This window comes from Aquarana catesbeiana, linkage group LG08 (genome assembly GCF_042186555.1).
Source record: "Aquarana catesbeiana isolate 2022-GZ linkage group LG08, ASM4218655v1, whole genome shotgun sequence".
Taxonomy (NCBI): domain Eukaryota; kingdom Metazoa; phylum Chordata; class Amphibia; order Anura; family Ranidae; genus Aquarana; species Aquarana catesbeiana.
The window spans coordinates 242,423,764-242,443,006 of NC_133331.1; the positions used below are offsets into that span (position 1 = coordinate 242,423,764).

The window sequence follows — 19,243 nt, forward strand, 5'->3', positions numbered from 1 at the left end:
CAAGTCGTGGTCTTTGTTTGGCCCATACGAATTCGGTGAATGTCGACTGTATTTGCTTGAAATAGGCTGTAGGTATGTTTACTGGCAGGGCTTGCATGAGGTAAAGGAACTTTGGAAGTATGGACATTTTTAGTATGTTACACCGTCCCAACCAGGAGTGTAGACCCTTGCTCCAGTTATTTAAAAGTGATTTGACTGCTTTTAGTAATGGCGGAAAGTTTAATGTGTACAGCTTCGAAAGTGTTTGGGGGATCTTGGTACCCAGGTATTTCAGTGCTGTGTTGGTCCATTTTAGGTGGAAGCTAGATTGAAGATGTATAAGCCCTGAGTGTGGTATTCCCACACCCATGGCTTCTGATTTGGTGAGATTGATCCTCAGATTGGAGAGGGTACCATATGTATCGAATTCCTTGAGTAGGTTCGGGAGTGATATTGTTGGGTTTGTGATAGAAAACATAAGGTCGTCCGCGTAAGCGGACACTTTGTATTGGGCCTGGTTTATCATTATTCCCGAAATAATGGGATTTAGTCTAACGTGGCACAAGAAGGGCTCGATAGTGCAAAAAGGAGGGGAGAGAGGGGGCACCCCTGTCTCGTCCCATTGGTGATTGGGAACATGTCTGATAGTATTCCGTTTGCCCTGACTCTAGCCGTCGGTGTCGTTTATCCATCTCATCATGGTATTGCCGATTCCTATATGTCGGAGTGTTGCAAACATAAAAGCCCAATTTACGCGGTCAAACGCCTTTTCAGCGTCGGTGCTGATGAAGACGCTTGGAGTGTTCGCGTTGTTGGCCGTGTGGAGTAGGTTCAAGACCTTAATGGTGTTGTCCCTTGCTTCCCTGGTTGGGACAAATCCCACCTGGTCTAAATGTATTAGCTGGGGTAAGTGTAATTGTAGTCTGGTCGCTAATATTTTGGTGAACAACTTGAGGTCCGTATTGAGTAGGGAAATTGGGGCGGTAACTCCCACATTGTGTCTGGTCTTTCCCTTCCTTGGGAATGACCGATATCTGGACCTGTAGTGTGGAACTATGGAATATGTCTCCCTCACTATGATTATTAAACAGTTTTAATAAGTGATTCCCCAGAGATGGTAGTAGTGTTTTGTAATATTGAATTGTGAGGCCGTCTGGGCCTGGAGCTTTCCCCGGTTTTGTGTTACGTATTGCTAGTTGTACCTCTGGCAGTGTAATAGGTTCCTCTAAGATGTCTCATGTTTCAGTCTGCAATGTGGGCATTAGCGATTTAGTTAAGTATTCTGTTATCTGTTCCGGTGTCTGTGGTGTCGTGGATAAGTTATATAATTTCTCGTAATAGGATTTGAATTCGTTTGTAATTTGTTGGGGTAGACTCCTTTTTTGGCCTTCGGGGGAAGTTATATGTGGTATATAGGATGCTAACTTTTGTGTGTGAAGGGATTGTGCTAACAATCTACCGCATTTGTTTCCTGATTCATACACTTTTTTCCGGGAAATCTGCAATGCCGCTTTAGCTTTGAAGTGGAGCAAGTCCTTGATCTGCATACGAATCGTGTCAAGTTCGGCTCCTATTTGTCTAGTCTGATTCTGCTTATGTGTGGTTTCGAGCGTCTGTAACTTGTTGATTAGTACAGTCATTTGTTCAGTCTTTGTCTTTTTAAGTCTCGCCCCATGTTTTATGAGAACACCCCGGATCACTGCCTTGTGGGCTTCCCAAACTAGTCCTGTGTCGCTGTCTGAGGATGTATTAGCTTGAAAATAATGTGTGATTTCCCTTATGTCAGCTAGTATCTCCGGGTCTTGTAGGAGGCTCTCATTAAGTCTCCAAGGTTTCCTTTGTCCCCTGTAGAAATCCATCAAAGCATATCTCATCATGACTGGGGCGTGGTCAGACCATGTGATGGACCCTATAGTGGCGCCCCTGACTGCCTGTAGTTGTCCATGTGGTACGAAGAGGTAGTCTATGCGGGAGTAGGAATGGTGTGGTCGGGAATAAAATGTATAATCCCTTTCCCCTGGGTGCAAGAGGCGCCAGACGTCTATCAATTGTGTATCGTGTAAAGCTGCATGTATCATTTTACGTGTACCTCTGGGCGTGGAAGAAGTCCCCGCCGAAGTGTCTTCTGAAGGGATCAGGGCAGTATTAAGATCGCCTCCCATAATGAGTTGGCCTTCTGAGAAATTTTGGAGTAGTTTAACCGCTTCCCGACCGCCCACTGTATATTGACGTCCTGTTTTTTAAAGATGGATATCTCGGTAACGGCAGCAGCTGCTGCCACAACCGAGGTATCCATCTTTAGGGCCGGCGATTCTGTACACGATAACGGTGGTCTCTGCGGCGGGTTCGCCGCGAGATCACCGTTATCGGCGGCGGGAGAGGTGCCACCCCCCCTCCCGCCGCTCTCCCGCGCCCTCCGCCGCTTACCGGAGCCGTCGGTAGCGGCGGAGGAGATTGGGACCTGTCACTGCTGAGGTACTGAGACGAGTGAGGCCAAGATGGCCCCCACCCGTCTCTATACCATGTGACGGCCGGAGCAACGTCATTACGACGGCTCCGCCCACTTCTCTTAAAGGCACAATTTTTTTTGTGTCATTTTTTTAAACGACTTTTTTTTTTTTTTTTTTTTTTTTTTTTTGCATTTTAGTCTAAATATGAGATCTGAGGACTTTTTGACCTCAGATCTCATATTTAAGAGGACCTGTCATGCTTTTTTCTATTACAAGGGATGTTTACATTCCTTGCAATAGGAATAAAAGTGATCCAAATTTTTATTTTTTTTTTAAAACAGTGAAAAAATAAATAAAATAAAGTAAAATAAATAATAAAAAAAAAAAAAAAAATTTTTAAAGCGCCCTGTCCCGACGAGCTCGCGTGCAGAAGCGAACGCATACGTGAGTAGCGCCCGCATATGAAAACGGTGGTCAAACCACACATGTGAGGTATCACCGCGACCGGTAGAGTGAGAGCAATAATTCTAGCCCTAGACCTCCTCTGTAACGCAAAACATGCAATCTGTAGAATTTTTTAAACGTCGCCTATGGAGATTTTTAAGGGTAAAAGTTTGACGCCATTCCACGAGCGGGCGCAATTTTAAAGCGTGACATGATGGGTATCAATTTACTTGGCGTAACATTATATTTCACAATATAAAAAAAAATTGGGCTAACTTTACTGTTGTCTTATTTTTTTTTTTCAAAAAAGTGAATTTTTTTCCAAAAAAAGTGCGCTTAGAAGACCGCTGCGCAAATACGGTGCAAAAAAAAGTATTGCAATGACTGCTATTTTATTCTCTAGGGTGTTAGAAAAAAAATAATATATAATGTTTGGGGGTTCTAAGTAATTTTCTAGCAAAAAAACCTGTTTTAAACTCTTAAACACCTAAAATCCAAAACGAGGCTGGTTTTGAAGTGGTTAAGATGTTTCCTGGTGAAGACATCTTGTTGGCAGTTTGGAGCGTAGAGATTGGCTATGGTTACTTTCACTTCTCCTATCATGCCTTTAAGGAAGAGGTACCTTCCCATCGGATCTGTTTTAATGTCAAGTAGAGACCATGGGACTCTGGCTGAAATCTGGATGGAAACTCCTCTAGACTTGGTTTCTGAATAGGTGGAGTGATACACTGTCGGGTAAAATCTATTTTTTAAAATCGGAAAAGCATTTTCCCTAAAGTGCGTCTCTTGTAGTAAGAGGATTCCGCTTTTATGCGTTTCATGTCATTTTGCAACATTCGGCGTTTTTCTGGGACATTAAGTCCTTTTACATTTAAAGTAACAATGTGGAGTTCGTCCATGATCGCGGCGAATTGGGGGGGGTTTAGAAAGAGGGTAGGTAGTGGGGTTGCGAGAGAGAGGCGGGGAAGAAATTAGAGGCACGAAGAGAAAAAGAAAGAAAAGAGGGTGGTCAGCCCTCTAGTATAGAATCTAACGCAATTAGCAAAATGTTGCTAACACGCTCTTCAGGGAGGCCTGAGTTACGAGCGTGGCCCTAGGTGGGAGTGTGTTCAGCAAAGGCCGTGGGAGTGTCCCGGTTACCGCCCGTGTCCCTCCCGGCTCCTCTTATATATGTTGGAGTGTGTAAGCATGAACTTCCCAACAGCACAGGTGGTGTATATTGGAAAAGTGTGCGACTTATAACATAGAAAGGTCAAATATAGACCTTACAACTGCCCAGCACAAACAGTATAAACCAAAAATTTAAATCTAAGAAATCAAACATAATCAAATAGAATAGTATACGATATGCAGGTTAAACTTAGCCTTAGATCGTCTCCCCTAGTAAGCGTGTCTAGCAGATATCCCTTCACAGTAGTCTACTGTTACTCTTCTCTATATATACGTCTCCTGAGTGTATTATAGCTTACTAAAGACAAGTGTCCATATTTACCCGGTAGTAGCCGTGGTAGAGGGTTCCCGCTGACCATCTTGATGAGGAACTGCTCGTATCTTCCCCTGACCGTCAGTTCATAGGAAGAGAGAAGTCAAATTATTAGGGTGTATAATCGGCTATTATGCACCATGCAGTAACTCATCCCCGGGAGGTAATTATGTATACCACGCTGGATGGTAGTAGGGTATAAGTCTTTACATCCTCTGCATCTTTACACCATGCGTTATTGCAGCAGGCGATCAAACAGCTAAAGTCAAAGTTGTAGCAATAACAGGCTATGGCCCATATGGTACCCCACTATTCTCGGGTATTCTATCAGGGGAGACTATCACATTCAGCATAACAGTATAGTTTCCCCCTATCGGAAGTCCAGGGAGAGTGAACCTGAAAGCCAGTAAGTATAATGTGTCTGGCATACCTCCGTGTATTTGTGTCTATCTTTTACCGGGACCCGGGAGCACGTCAAAGGTATGGTAGACACCGGCCAAATCTGGAAGGGACTGTCTTCTGAAAAGTGTCGACTCATGGGGGGGTATCAATAGAAGTGTCGTGGCATCAACTCCTGCATATTAATCTTGAGTAACTAGAAAGGCAGTATAATCACTCACGTGACCTGTTGGTACCAGGGACTCGAGAGCGGCCCCTCTGACTCCGGGAGCGGTGAAACTGGTTGGGACTACTCAGATTTAGGCCTGTGCGGCCCGTCGGTCTCGGTATCTTCATCAGCCAATTCGGAACTTGAACCGGATCAGATCCCAGAAAGGTGAAGAAGGCTGGGAGGTCTGCCGGGGAGCGCAGTTTGAATGATGAGTCGTCGGAGCGGACTATCACCGCCAGGGGATAGCCCCATCTGTAAGTGCATCCTCGGCTTCTAGCTGCTTCCAATGCTGGTTTCAGCATAGCGCGGCGTTGTAAAGTCGCTCTGGAGATGTCTGGAAGTATTTGGATGTGTGCTCCATTAAAGTCAATGTCGCCATTTTCCCAAGCTTTTCTGAGGATGATCTCTTTCTGAGCATACCGGTGTAGGCGGCAAAGTACGTCTCGGGGTCCGTAGATCTCGGGCCTAGAGTGCGATGTACCCGGTCGATTTCTAGGGTGGGTGGTGGTGTCTCCAGCAGCCTGTGGAATACTGCGGTTACTGTTTCCGCAAGGTCTTCCGAACCTGTGGCCTCAGGGATCAGCCGCAGGTTGTTGCGGCGGCTGCGGTCTTCCATTTCTTCTATGTGGAGCTGCATCTCTTGAACCTCTATAGCTTGGGACTCACGTGCCTGCTCCAGGGATAGCACCCGGGCTTCCAGTGCGGAGGTCAGATTTTCACCAGCGGTTACACGGGTACTGATAGTGCTCAGTTCTGTTCTGACCTCTTGTATGTCTCTCTTGTGAGCTTCTTCCACTCGCTGTATTAGGCTTTCAATGTCTGCTCTTGTGGGCAGGGCCTGCAGCATGGCGCGGAGATCATCTTCTAAACGAAATTGGCTGTGTGGGGGATCTGCCGACCCTGACCGGAATACAGCTGGGGTCCCCATATGCGGATGTGTCTCCAGAGAGGATGAAGGTGGAGGGGATTGTGACATGCTGGAACCGCCTTCAGCTCGGAACGTACGGAGTAAACGTGGAGCCGACACAACGGCGCCCGGAGAGAGCTCCTGCCTGCCTCTAAAGTATCTCCGGATACCGAGCGGGGTGACTGGGTTACTTTCCCCTTTTGTTGTCGCCCTGGTGCTGTAGCGTCTGTTAGAGCTCATGCCGCAGCTCCATGTGTGGAAAGTTGGTTGTTAAGCCAGGATATGTCGGGTCGGACCGGGAGCTCCTTCACAGCGCGTCCTTACCCGGCCATCGCTAAGCCACGCCCCCTCCTTCCCCCACCTTCTATTCGCATCCTTTTTTCCTTTAAATTGACCCTGGTTAGAGGAGGGATGAAAAAACTTCCTGCCCCTTTCTCCCTTAGCTTTAACCGGGAACTTTTTTCCCTTTTCTGCTGACCTTGACAGCACCTGATCCAGGCCAGGTCCAAAGAGTTGTAAACCTTCAAAGGGCAAACCACATAGCCTTGATCTAGACATATGGTCCCCTTGCCATGATTTGACCCAGACTGCCCTTCTTGCGGAGTAAAGGAGGGCCGCAGATTTGGCTGTGTTCCTGACAGACTCCACAGCCTGTCACTATCCTGGCTGTCAGCGTCTGTGTCTACACCTTCCTCTAATGAGTCCTCCTCTGACTCCTCAAACTCAACTCCCGAAGTGACAGAGGAAGGGGGTCCTTGCGAGGTTTTCTGACCCCTGTCTGAAAAACCTTCCTGAGAGGAAGTGCCTTCTCTAGAGGACAGGACTTCTCTATCCTCCGCTTTAGGTGCTATAGCAGTCTTAATAGACTGGAGGGTAGAGAGCATCTCTGACTGTACCGTAAGGAAGTCCCTCATAACAGTTTCTCTATGCACCTATAGCAAAAAGGTTTCACATGGTCCTGTGGGAGCTTATTACAGTTCCCACATCTTTTTGACCTGGGAGGAGGGGGATTTTTGCCCTTCATCTTGTGAGCCCCCTGAGCAGAGCCGCCAGGATCTAGGGAGACAAAAAAGACAAAGTCCAAACTTTAATCAGATTCCTAAGACTTTCTGTGTGTGTCTCCCCCCCATATGGTGTAGGTAGGACCCTTCTTACTTCACCACATTCAAAACGGAAGAGGACTCACCACCACTGGCCTCTTCCTGGGCTAAGAGAGGAGTATCGTGAGGCCTCCTGCTTTTCCATGGAGCGCTGAATGTCTATCTCCTATACACCGATGATCGGCGCCATTTTGTTGAAGAGCCGCTGTTTGAGGGAGGATTTTGGCCTCTAATGTCCGAATCCGCCATTTTGGCATACACCGGAAGTCGGAAGTTACAGCTCCCGGAACCGGAAATGCCGCCATCTTACTCCACCCTGGGATGCCTGCTCCATACACAGGAGCTTCAGCACTATGAAGTCCAGGACCTCCACCAGCCCTACAAGGCACCAAGGTACTGACCTGGCTGGCGTCCCCTACCCCCTCTGCGGCCTAGACACCAGCCTGAGCTCCAGTTCCTTCATCACCTCCGTACCTGAAAGGGTGGAAGGAAAAAGCATGAGGTATGTGCTCACAGGAGTTCCGGGCTACCCCTCTGTACCCGGGAGGCTCCTTGCCAGGGAAGACTCTCTCCCCCGGCCATTGGGGGGACCCCCTGAGAAGGACAGGGCCATGGCTGGACCCACCACCCTCCCCGGCTTTGGCGTCCAGCCCTCAGGGGGGGACCATCCGCTACCAGCTTCAGGTCTGAGAAAAAACAACAAACGTTTCGCTGCCGGGAAACGCAATCAAGAACTGAAGTGCAGGGGGAAGGGAGGGGCCTTTTAACCTTGTATTTTGATTGTGTTTCCTGTCAGGTGGACCAGTCATCTCTCAGGTTATGCCGTCCTGGAAGATGACTAGAGAAAAAGGTCTTTCCGGTACATGAGGTCCTAGTAGACCCCATTAAGAAGGAATGGCGAGACCCAGAAAGGAAACCTTTCTTTTCTAGAGCATTAAAGCGCAGATTCCCTTTTTCAGAGGATTAAGCTACTGTGTGGAAGAAGTCGCCTATACTGGATGCAGCCTTTTCTCAGGTATCCAGAAAAAGACTTGGCTTTTGAAGATATGCAGGTGCAAGCAGACCCCATTGACAAGAGGATGGATTCTCTCCTCAGGAAGTCCTGGAATTCCTCTCTAGGCAATCTTAAGCCTGCCATGGCTGTCACAGTGGTGGCACGTAACATGGAGCACTGGCTAACACATATAAAAGCACATATTGAGGCTGGGAGCGCTCTAGAGACGTTTCTCTCCTCCTTCCCAATGCTTTTAAAGGATCTCGCATACATTGCGGACGCCTCAGCAGAGTCTGTCCGCATGTCTGCTAGATCCATTGCTTTGGCCAATTCAGCCAGGAGAGCTCTTTGGCTAAAAACCTGGCAGGGGGACAATGCATCAAAAATCAAGCTTGTGGAGTCCCTTTCACGGGGGATTTACTGTTCGGTCCGGATCTGGAGGCTGTCCTTGATCGAAGAGCCGATAAAAAGAAGGCCCTTCCCTAAAGAAAAAGCTGGGGGAACAGCCTAAAAACTCGCCCGCAAAGGAAGTTTAATCTTCTGAGGGCGGAGTCTCAGAAAAAAGTTTGGACCAAGAAGAGCAGAGGGCACGGGGGAGCGATTTTTCGCCCTCCTGAACAGCCCCGAAAGTCCCAATGACAGGTTAACCCTGATGGGAGGCTGACTGGGGGGCCTTCCTCCCACAGTGGGAGTCGGTTACCTCCAATACGTTCATACTAGATTACAGATTAGAATTCTCAAGCCCCCCCCCCACAGGCTGCTAGTTACAGACTTGCCAAAGTGTGCGGAGAAGGCGGCAGCATTACTAGTCTCACTGGAGGATCTAGAACAGCAGGATGTAATATCACGGGTCCCACCTGGGGAGATAGGCAGAGGTTTCTATTCCCACATCTTTGTGGTTTGGAAGCAGTCAGGGTAGTTCAGGCTCATCCTGAACCTAAAACCCCTGAATCTATCAATCTCCTACAAAAGGTTTTGGATGGATTCAATTTTTTCTGTGAAAACACCTGCTTCTTCCAAATTGCTACATGGAGTCCATAGATCTAAGGGACGCCTATCTGCACATTCCGATCGCAGAGGACAGTCAGATTCCTCAGACTGGCAGTAAGGTCTGGGGAGGAAATGGTACATCTTCAGTTTCAAGCCCTCCTTTATGGGCTATCCTCTTCGCCCCGGATATTCACCAAAGTTATGGTGGAGGCTCTGGCCTTTCTGCGACTTCGGGGGATATCAGTGATCGCATACCTGGTCCAGGATTTGCAGATAGCAAGGAGTGTTTTGAAGCATTTGGGATGGCTCTTAAATTTGGATAAATCAAGCCTGGTTCCATCACAGAGCCAGAGGGTTACGTTCCCAGGTTACATTCTGGACTCAACCCAGCGGAGAGTTTTCCTTCCAGAAGAGAAAATTTGCGAAGTAGACAAAGCCTTGGCAGTTCTACAAGGCAATCAACAAATCTCTAAGAAAGGCCATGTCAGCTTTGGGATTGCTGACAGCTGCCCTCCCAGCGGTAAGGTGGGCGGAATTGCACTTCCGCCCTTTACAGTTGTTTATTCTGGAAGTTTGGGACTGCACTCAGAGGTCCCTGGACTCACCGGTTCTCATTCCAATACAGGTTAAGAGATCCTTGTGGTGGAGGAAGGCAGCTAATCTAACGCAGGGTCTGGAATGGGTACTGCCAGTGTCCAAAGTCATCACAACAGACGCAAGTGGCACAGGTTGGTGAGCACACCTGGGGATGAGTCTGGCGCAGGGATCCTGGAGAGTTGAGGACGCAGGAATTCCTCGAACTGGAGAGAGCTGAAAGCCATTTCCCTGGCTCTCAGAGCTTTCCAACAGGAGCTCCAGGGACATCACGTACAGGTCCGCTCAGACAATTCCTCAGCAGTTGCTTACATCAACTGACAGGGGAGCTCCAGAAGCAGTTCCCTTTGGGCTCTGACGGAAACAATATTCAATTGGGCCGAGGTCACGGTGCTCTCGCTATCAGCAGTACACCTAAAGGGGGAGTTAAACTAGAGGGCAGACTTCCTCAGCCGGAGGAAGTTGAGGGAGAGCGACTGGGTTTTGAGTCAAGTCATCTACAGGATGATTATCCAGAAGTGGGGGGGTTCCATGTGTGGACCTTTTCGCTTCGAGAGAACACCAAAGCTCCCTTCTTCTTCTCTCTGAACCGGTGGGACAGGGCAATAGGGGTGGATGCTCTTTCTCAGAGCTGGCATTTTTCCAAGTGCTATGCCTTCCCCCCTCCTGTACTGTTGCCCGCAGTCTTGAGGAAATTCCAGTCAGAGGACACGACCCTGATCTTGATAGCGCCACACTGGCCCAGGAGGCCATGGTTCTCCTAAAGAAGCTGGCGGTGGAACCGCCTTGGATATTGCTGGTCAGGGAAGACCTTCTCTATCAAGGCCCAATCTGCTGCCCTCAGGTGGAGAGGTGGAATCTGGCAGCCTGGCTGCTGAGGAGGAAATGCTGAGAAGTAAGGGGTTCTCTGAAAGGTTGGTAACAACTCTTCTAAATTCTAGGAAGGAAGAAACGTGCAAGATCTATTCGAAAGTCTGGAAGAAGTTCAATTCTTGGTGCGCAGAGAGCTCCTTTTAGCGTTCGCAGTCCAGTAGCAGTGCTGGAGTTCCTACAGAGTAGGGCAGACAAGGGTTTGGCCCTTAGTACTGTTAAGGGTCAAGTTTCTGCTTTAAGTGTATTCCTTGAACAACTAGCAGTGAATCCTTGGATATCCAGGTTTTTTTTTTAAAGCTTTAAGTAAGCAGAGACTAGTCAGCTCTCATCCCTTTCCTGTATGGGACCTCTCCTTAGTGTTGCAGGCTTTTACAGAGCATCCTTTTGAGACTATTCAGTCTTGTACGGTGAAATTTTTAACCCTCAAGACGTTGTTTTTTTTTTTTTTTTTTTAGTAGCTATCACTACCGCAAGCAGGGTTAGTGAGCTAGAAGCCCTCTCTAGGAGGGCACCTTTCCCTCAAGACTTTCTGGATCGGATTATTTTTAAAACCAATCTGGCCTTATTTCCAAAGGTGGTTTCTAAATTTCATAGAAGCCAGGAAATCTGTTTACCCACTTTTTGTTCAAATCCTTTGAGGTAACAGGAGCATGTCTTCCACAGGTTAGATGTCAAGATGTGCACTAAAATACCTGGAGATTACGGAACAGTTCAAGAAATAAGATTCCTTTTTTGTTTTTTTCAGGGGCTAGGAAGGGGTCCAAAGCCTCTAGACACACTATAGCCAGATGGCTAAGGTTGACTATCAGTCAGGCCTATATAGCAAAGGGGGTGGAGGTCCTGGAAGGTATTAGGGCCCATTCCACTAGGGCCATGGCAACATCACAGGCAGAGTGGGCTGGTGCTACACCCGATCAAATCTGCAGAGCAGCAACGTGGTCAAGTTTTAAGACTTTCGTTAAGCGCTACAGACTGGACTTATTGTCTGCCCAGGACCAGGCCTTTGGGCGTAAAGTTCTGCAAGTAGTAGTCCCACCCTAGGGTAAGTGCTCGCTTATCCTCTCAAGTGTGCTGTCCTGAAAGACGAAATAGGGAAAATCAAAGTTACTTACTGGTAACGTTTTTTCCAGGTCTTTCAGGACAGCACCGGTACCCGCCCAAATTAATATCTTGCCACTAGGACGTGAGAGCATCAGGAGTCTAAAGGTTGGTATGATGTGTAACTAAGTCTCCCTAGACTGGCCGGAGGTTCTCGTACAAAAACTGACAGGCTGGAGGGAAGGAATGACTTAAAGATCTAGTGGACGTGGTGTTTCCTGAGAAGGGAGGCGCTGAGGTCTCAAGTGTGCTGTCCTGAAAGACTCTTGGAAAAAACGTTACCGGTAAGTAACTTCGATTTTTGCGCATGTTCCCCAAAACACAGTAATGTGAACCATTAGACTTGGGTGCCTCGAAACTGAAAGAGTGTTCCCTGACTTGAAAAAGGTTGAGAAACACTGCTATAGAGCATTAGTATAGTAAAAGAAATAACTGTACCTGTGAAGCCCATGTGCCTTATAGGGTAAGTAAACTGGCTCTACTGACTTTTACCTCTGATCCATTGATGATCCATTATCACTATGGTGTAGTTTAAACAGGCATCGTTTAGATATTTACATTACATGCAGCCAGTGACATCACTGGCGCATGCTCTCTGAAGGAATGGCCCTTCCTGCGAGCCTTGAACAGTGGCTCCTGTGCGCATGCGCAGGAGTGACGGCAGTGCGGCTTCGACCAGTCACAGAGCTGGAGCCTGCAAACCCTGAAGCAAGATGGGTGAAGATGGAAGCAGCTGCAGTGCTGACATTGTTGCGATGGAACAGCTTTTGTTTCAAGGTAAGTTTCACATAATGTGTGTAGTATGCGATGCATACTAGCACATTATGACTTTAATTTGCAGGAAAAAAAACGGCCAGCGGTATACAACCGATTTAATATGAGTTTTAACAATGAAAATGAATCCTTGTCAAATGCCTTTTTAGCATCTTATGTCAGTAGGGCCTGGCAAGAGAGCCCCACAGCCTATTTTATTGCATCACTGTTAATACCTTTGTGTTCCAATCTTCCAAAGCCTACCTGTGTGGGTGCTGTCAGTGTGAGCAATATTCGGCTACCCAAAATAGCAAGATTTAGCTCATGAAAATCAGGGGAGAGCATCTCAAGTTTGGGAGAATTTTAAATAACCTGCTAATTATCAGGAGTGTAATACGTTGAGTTGTACTCTGCTTCCTCATGTGTAAATTTGAGAAAATATTCTCCAAAAAAAAAATTGAGTCCTGCAGCTATTCTTTCAGGTTTGGTTAAATAAAGATTTTCATAGTAGTGTTGTAGTATACAGGCTATAGATTTAGAGGCTGAATGGACAATCCCTTTATCAGCTTTCAACTGGTGATAAGGGTTGTCAGCTTGCCAGTCTTATTGCCCAGTCTGAATTGACACCCCTCAAGGTAATAATATTTACATTACATTGTCCTAGCCCTCTTGTAGTTTTATTTTAGAACTATTGTCAGATAGATGTGCTAGGAATGTCCAGCACACCCTGGAGCATCTACAACCCCAATTAGTGCATATGAAGAGGTGCATGATCCATTATTACTATGGGGGAAATTTACTTAGGCTGAGTTCATACTTGTATGACAAACGCTCCAACATTGGGAGCTCATGTCGCATGACATGTGAATCAATTTTTCCCTATGAGCTGTCTTAACTGGTCCGACGCAAGTCAGTCCGACTTTGAAATTGCTCCTTGCGCTACTTTGGTCCGACTTTGTTCTTACTTCAGCCCGACTTTGTTCTTTCTTCAGCCCGACTTTGTTCTTTCTTCAGCCCATTGAATATCATTGAAGTCGTATCCTAGTCCTAACTATCCGACTTGTGACATCCGACATGGTGATTACAGCAGCAGTAAAAGGAATTTGTCACACTGGGATTGTTTTGATTGGTCAAAGGACAAGTCATACTATCATAAAGTCGGATCAAAGTAGTATCCTGTTCATTCAAGTCGGATGGATGTAGGACTGATGTCGCAGAGCAAAGTAGGATGACAGCCGTATGAGTATCAGTGTGAACCCAGCCTAAAACTGAAGCGTGCAGCTCCAGGTTTTTTTGTCAAAGCTTAATTGAACAAACTGAAGTTTAGAAGTTTTCGCACTGTACAGCTTTAGTAAATCAACCCCTGTCTTTTGTTCAAATGTTTTGATGGTTTCTTCATTAGAAAGAAAACTATCAACCCTAGAACAGGAATTTGTGCACATTTGAATGATAATAGTCACGACCCGTGGGATGCTCATACCTTCTGAGATCTGTGAGACCATGCAGCATTAACTGCTTTTTGCCCAGACTGTTGACTAATGGCCGAGCGGGAGCACTCCCATCCTGGGTGGACGTATATGACATCCCTAGGGACTGCTCTGTAGTGCGATCTGTCACCCTTGTCCACCAGACACAGCAGATAACAGATCATTGTCCTGGGGTAGTGCTGGTACCATGCGATTGCTGTGACTAATAACAGCAATTACATGACAGCTGTACGAATGAAAGCCATTCATTGTGTATCATTGTGTTGATCTCTGTGGTCACAGTGATCACATTGTTCAAACGGGGCCAATCACAGTTCATCTGTACAATGTGATAGCTGTTGCCAATCACAGCTTCACAATAGTACACAATGAATGGATGCCATTTATAAAAATGATTGCTTATAACAGTGATCATCACTGTTATAAGCAGTCATAGTCTGTGTGTGTGTAAAAAAAAAAGTCCTGATCACTTCCCCAGAGTAGTATAGTGTCACTATGGTAACACTGTACTGCTCTGGTCACAGTATGTAAACAAAAATTAAAAAAAAAAAAAAGAAACGAAACAAATTGTATCAAAAAAATTACAACTTCAGAGAAATCACCAATACCTCTTACTCTTAATGGACTGTCTGCTTTCCAAAAAGGATTCATTTCTGGGGTATTTGTACTGTCCTTGCATTTTAGGGCCTCAAGAAATGGGCGATCAGTACATAAGGTTTGTCAGTATTCAAATATACTGTATGTACAATAGTTTGTAGACTATAAATTTCCTACAGACTAATATACGCTGATTTGGATTTTTTTTTACCAGATGTAGAACACAATTTTTCAAATAGTTTTTTATCCATTTATTTTGCAAAAAAAAAAACAAAACCCAGTGGTGATTAAATACCACCAAAATAAAGCTCTATCTGTCTCAAAAAAATGATAATGTAATTAGTGTTGCATGACTGAGTCTTTTTTTTTTTCAAAGTGTGACAGAGCTGAAAGCCGAAAATGGCCTTGGCAGGAAGGAAGTGAAGGTGTCTCGTATCAAGGTTTACAGTGTTTGAAAGATTACAGTTTGCATGTTGGCATTTTTTGGGGTTCTGAACTGTTGTAGGGAATGTTTCTTGTGAATTGGGGACTGCATTGATATCTCCTTCGATTGTGGTCAAGGTTTGGGCTGCCTGCTGCGCGACTGATTGAAGAAGGGAAAGGGCCATTGGCAGAGTTAGGTCCATATATTTAAGAGCAGACCATTTACCCTCTTGAGTGTCCCAAACATAATTCAGTACTGTGCACAACAGAGGAGTTGAGGAAAGTGATCACGCCTGCTTTGTGGCCAATTGTCAGTGCTCCCAGTGCAGTCCATCCGCCCATTAATTTTGGGCGAACTTAACGTCCTGGTTTGAACCCCCCCGTTCAAGACACAGGGTTATCAAAGGCTTTTCTGCCTCTGGAGAAGCTGAAACTACTAAGGATACAAGTCTATCATCTGGATGTAGCACATCTATTTTTGCCCAGTTGCATGCAGGTCCTGGGGCTCATAGTATCCTCATTTGAGGCAATTCCCTTTACTAGCTAGTTCCACACCAGAGCACTGCAGAACTATCCGAATGTTGGAGGTCCCCTCTCTCCTTGAATGGGGAAGTCAGTCTTCAGTCCCACACCAAGACATCTCTGCGGTGTTGTCTTCATTTACTAATGATGTCACAGGAGTTTTCCCTTCTGCCTCTTAAGTGGAAGATCTTATTGGTATAATGTGTCCCCACTTTGAGATGTTTTAGATGTTCCAAAGGTCAGACACTGTCCCCTAGTGATTTTTGGGAGAATTTTTTTTTTTGCCCATGATGTTGTACTTCTGTTGCCATAGTTAAGATGATTCTAGAGAAGATCATCCTTCCTTAGATTTTTATTTACTAAGTGCTACACTGGATTTAATTTAGCATTTCCTCTTAGTGGTCAGGATAGTACCCCAATTGCACCAATGGAGGGAAGAAATTAAGGCAAGTAAAAAAATCTTTTTATGTTAAATATTTTGCATCCAGGAAGGATTGTTAGAGACCTGCAGATGCATTCTGTAATTGTTCTTTAATTTGCCTGCATGGCTTAAAACACTGTGTTCTCTGTCTTGTTTTCCTTACCAAGGGGCTCCACAGTGCCAGCGTTCCTGGAATTTTGGCTTTGGATTTATGTTCGACAGATACAAATAAAACTCTTACTGGTAAGGAATTTGTTCACACCATTTTTGTTACTCACTAGCTTTAAAGGATAACTAAAGGTTTGTGTTTTTCTTTTTCTTTTTTTTATTTATTTTTTTTTGTTTTTAAACATGTCATACTTGCCTCCTGTGCAGTTGGTTTTGCAGAGTGGCCCTGATCCTCCTCTTCTGGGGTCCCTCAACGGCGCTCCTCCTCTTCTCGAGTGCCCTGTTGGAGAGCCACTCTCCCTCTGGGCACTCGCGCAGGCGCGCTCCCGTGTCATACTGCTGCGTCTATTGACACAGACAGCAGGACTCTGAGCCAATGGCTGCGCTTCTCTCAATCTATCCAATCGGGACCCGAGACACTGGCTGGAGCTGGTGTGCTCATCCCATTCGCTGGAAAGACTGGGTTTGATTAAGTAAAAAGGGGGCTTTGGGGGGCAGCTGCATCACAGGAGGTTTCTCACCCTAATGCATAGAATGCATTAAGGTGAAAAACCTCAAGGGTTTACAACCCCTTTGAATTGTTTAGCTGAAGATACATTTTATTTTATTTTAGAATGCTGAAATGGATGTCATTCAAATTCTTGTAAATCTGCTACTTTATCTTTTTAAACTGAGTTTTCCCAAGTCCTCTTCCTGGACAGCTTACGTGAGAGAGAGGCTCCTCCCAGGAAACGCATGTTACACTTTTTTTTGTATAAAGACCACTACACCCTCTCAAGTCCTCAGTTTTATGTTCTTCCTCCGGCCAGTTACAACACATCTCCTGTTTATTATTTTTTTACAGGTCGTCTGGTGGGGTACAGAGGCCTCCTAAATGCAGCCATACTTCATTACAAAGCAGGGGCTTTGTGGTATGCTCTCTGTTCAGGTGCACCATGGTTGGGGCTTCCCATCTTTTAATTACTCATGTTAATGCTTTGGGGGGGGGGCGGGGGGGAGATGCGCGGGATGGCGTCATTTCCAGGTGCTGTGGCCATGTCACTTTGGGAGGGTACTGAAAGTTGGGTAGAAGCCATCTTGGATGTGAACATGGGAAGGCTGGCCAGTCACGCAGCTCAATTTGCTTTACAGCTGAAGCTCTGATCCACATCATCCATGAGGGGGCCACAAGGGAATGACAGTGGAGGGGACAGGGCCAAGCATTACCTCATAAACTTGTGACTAGGCCGGGACAGAGTCGGCCATGTTGGAGTCAGATTTGTCAGAGCTGGGGGAAGACTGTAACCAGGCAGGGCCTTTTTGGATGGGGTGTTTTTCTTATCCTCCGCTGCTTTTTCCTGAGCAGCTTGCCTCAAATTCTTCTGCTGTGGCTTGTCAGCTTGTTTGGGCACAGTCTCAGCAGCAGCGGTGTTTCCCTCCTGTAACGGTCCAGGCTTAATAAGTTATTCTCTGGAGTACTGTCTTTCTTCCCGCTGCAGGTTGGGGCCCAGGAGGAAGAGAGAAAGGTAAAGGAGGTGACCGCAGAAATTAAAAAGAAATGTGCTTCATGTAGAAATCAATGTCTAGGTGTAGACAAGCTAGGGAAAAAAGTTGGGGTCACTTCTTAAGGACTTGTTGCAGTCCATAAAAGGAAAATGTCTTGCACCTTTTAGGATTTCAGATAGCAATTGCAAGAATCTGCCCAAGTTGATGTACAGCCTAGCATGTCTGGCAATAGCGTCAGCTCTGTAAGCAGAGCAATCTCAAACCCTAGCAGGGAGACCTAACCTCCAAAACCAAGTTATGTGGCCTTTTGTTTTGAGGGAAGCCCCCTGTTGGGTATGGATAGTCAGTTTTAGAAAGATCTGCTAAAAAGAAAAAAGGGTTTCCCTTCTCCAGACAGACAAACTGGGAGAACATTTTTTTTTCGGCCCAACAGGCAGCACCAGGATAAAGAAACCAAGCTACAAAACCAAGGAAAGACCCCTTTTTTCAAGAAGGGGAAGGAGAAAAGTGTCTTTCTCTTCAATCCCAATAAAGACAAAAACAAGCCTCAGTCCCAGTGACTCGCTATGCCGAGTGGGGGCAGATTGGGGGCTTTCCTTCCACAATGGCAAAAAGTCACACAACACGTTCATACTAGATATTCTACAGAATGGCTGCATAATAGAATTTTTGGAGCCCCCCCTTCAGAGATTTTTTTGTCACTTCTCTGCCCCCAAACTTCCTTGAGATGCAGAGAGGGCAGGGGCTCTTTTAGCTCTTAGAAGGAATGTTACAACAAAAAGTAATAGGTCTTTTGTCGGAAAAGGAAAAATAGGGAGGTTTCTACTCTCACTTTTTCCTCAAGAAGAAACCTTCGGGGAAGTACATGATGATTCTGCATTTGAATAGACTAAACACGTGTGTAAAGTTTAAAAAAAGATTTGCAATGGAATCAATTTATACTGTGAAGGATTTGTTGTCCCCATGGGTTTTTATGGTCCCAATAGGACCTGAAGGACGCATACTTACACATCCCAATAAGGAGATCTTAAAAAAAAAAAAAAAAAAAAAAAAAAAAAAAGCTGAGATTTGCCTTCAGGGGACTCGAAAGAATGTACTTCCAATCCCCCCCCCCCCCAATCGCAATGTTACGAAAGTTTTTTTGGTTCCTATTTTACAAATTCTGAGACTGGGATAAACATTGTCCCATATCTGGACAACCTATTAATCTTTGCTAATTCAAAAATAGCTTTGGAGAAAAGCGTAGTGGATATTTTTCTTGCATGAACTGGGTTGGCTGATAAATTTGGAAAAATCGCAGCTGATTCCTACAAACAAGCTCACATACCTGGGTGTTATACAATATACAATGGACTGCATAGCCTGTACTTGACCCCAAAGAGTCCGAAATCTCCAACAGGATTCGACCCAACTCCTGAGCACAACAGAATGCACAATAAGGAATGCCATGGAGCACATGACAGCAGCTATACAGGGGGTCCAGGGGGCACAGTTGCATTTCAGAGCCATTCAACAACCTGTGCTTTCCCATTGGGACGGACTTCAGACTTCCCTGGACCCTGATGCCCATTACACAAGAAGTGAATGAGTCTCTCGGTTGGTGGACAGACCCACAGTTGCTGGAACGGGGCACAAATGGGAACAAAAAATCCAGTCACGATAAATATGGACACCAGTTCCTGGGGAATGGGGTGCTCACTTGGAAAATCGCATAGCCCAAGGTAAGTGGGATCTGGCAATGGCAAGAAACTCCTCAAACCTGAGAGAGCTGGCAGCAGTGGTAAAAGCTCTTGTAGCCTTTGAGGGACGCATCAAAGGGAAAGGGGTCCAAGTGTTGTCGGACAACATCACCACAGTCGCCTACT

At 46.0% G+C, this 19,243-nt stretch overlaps 1 protein-coding gene across 1 annotated transcript in view; it reads left to right on the forward strand.

The window, feature by feature from the left end:
• PRPF19 (pre-mRNA processing factor 19) overlaps positions 1-19,243 on the forward strand; it is a 498,552-nt gene that overhangs the window by 250,618 nt on the left and 228,691 nt on the right. Inside the window, exon 9 of the mRNA XM_073596965.1 lies at positions 15,893-15,968. Within this exon, the coding sequence (XP_073453066.1) occupies positions 15,893-15,968 (76 nt within the window). The remainder of the gene's footprint in view (positions 1-15,892; positions 15,969-19,243) is intronic.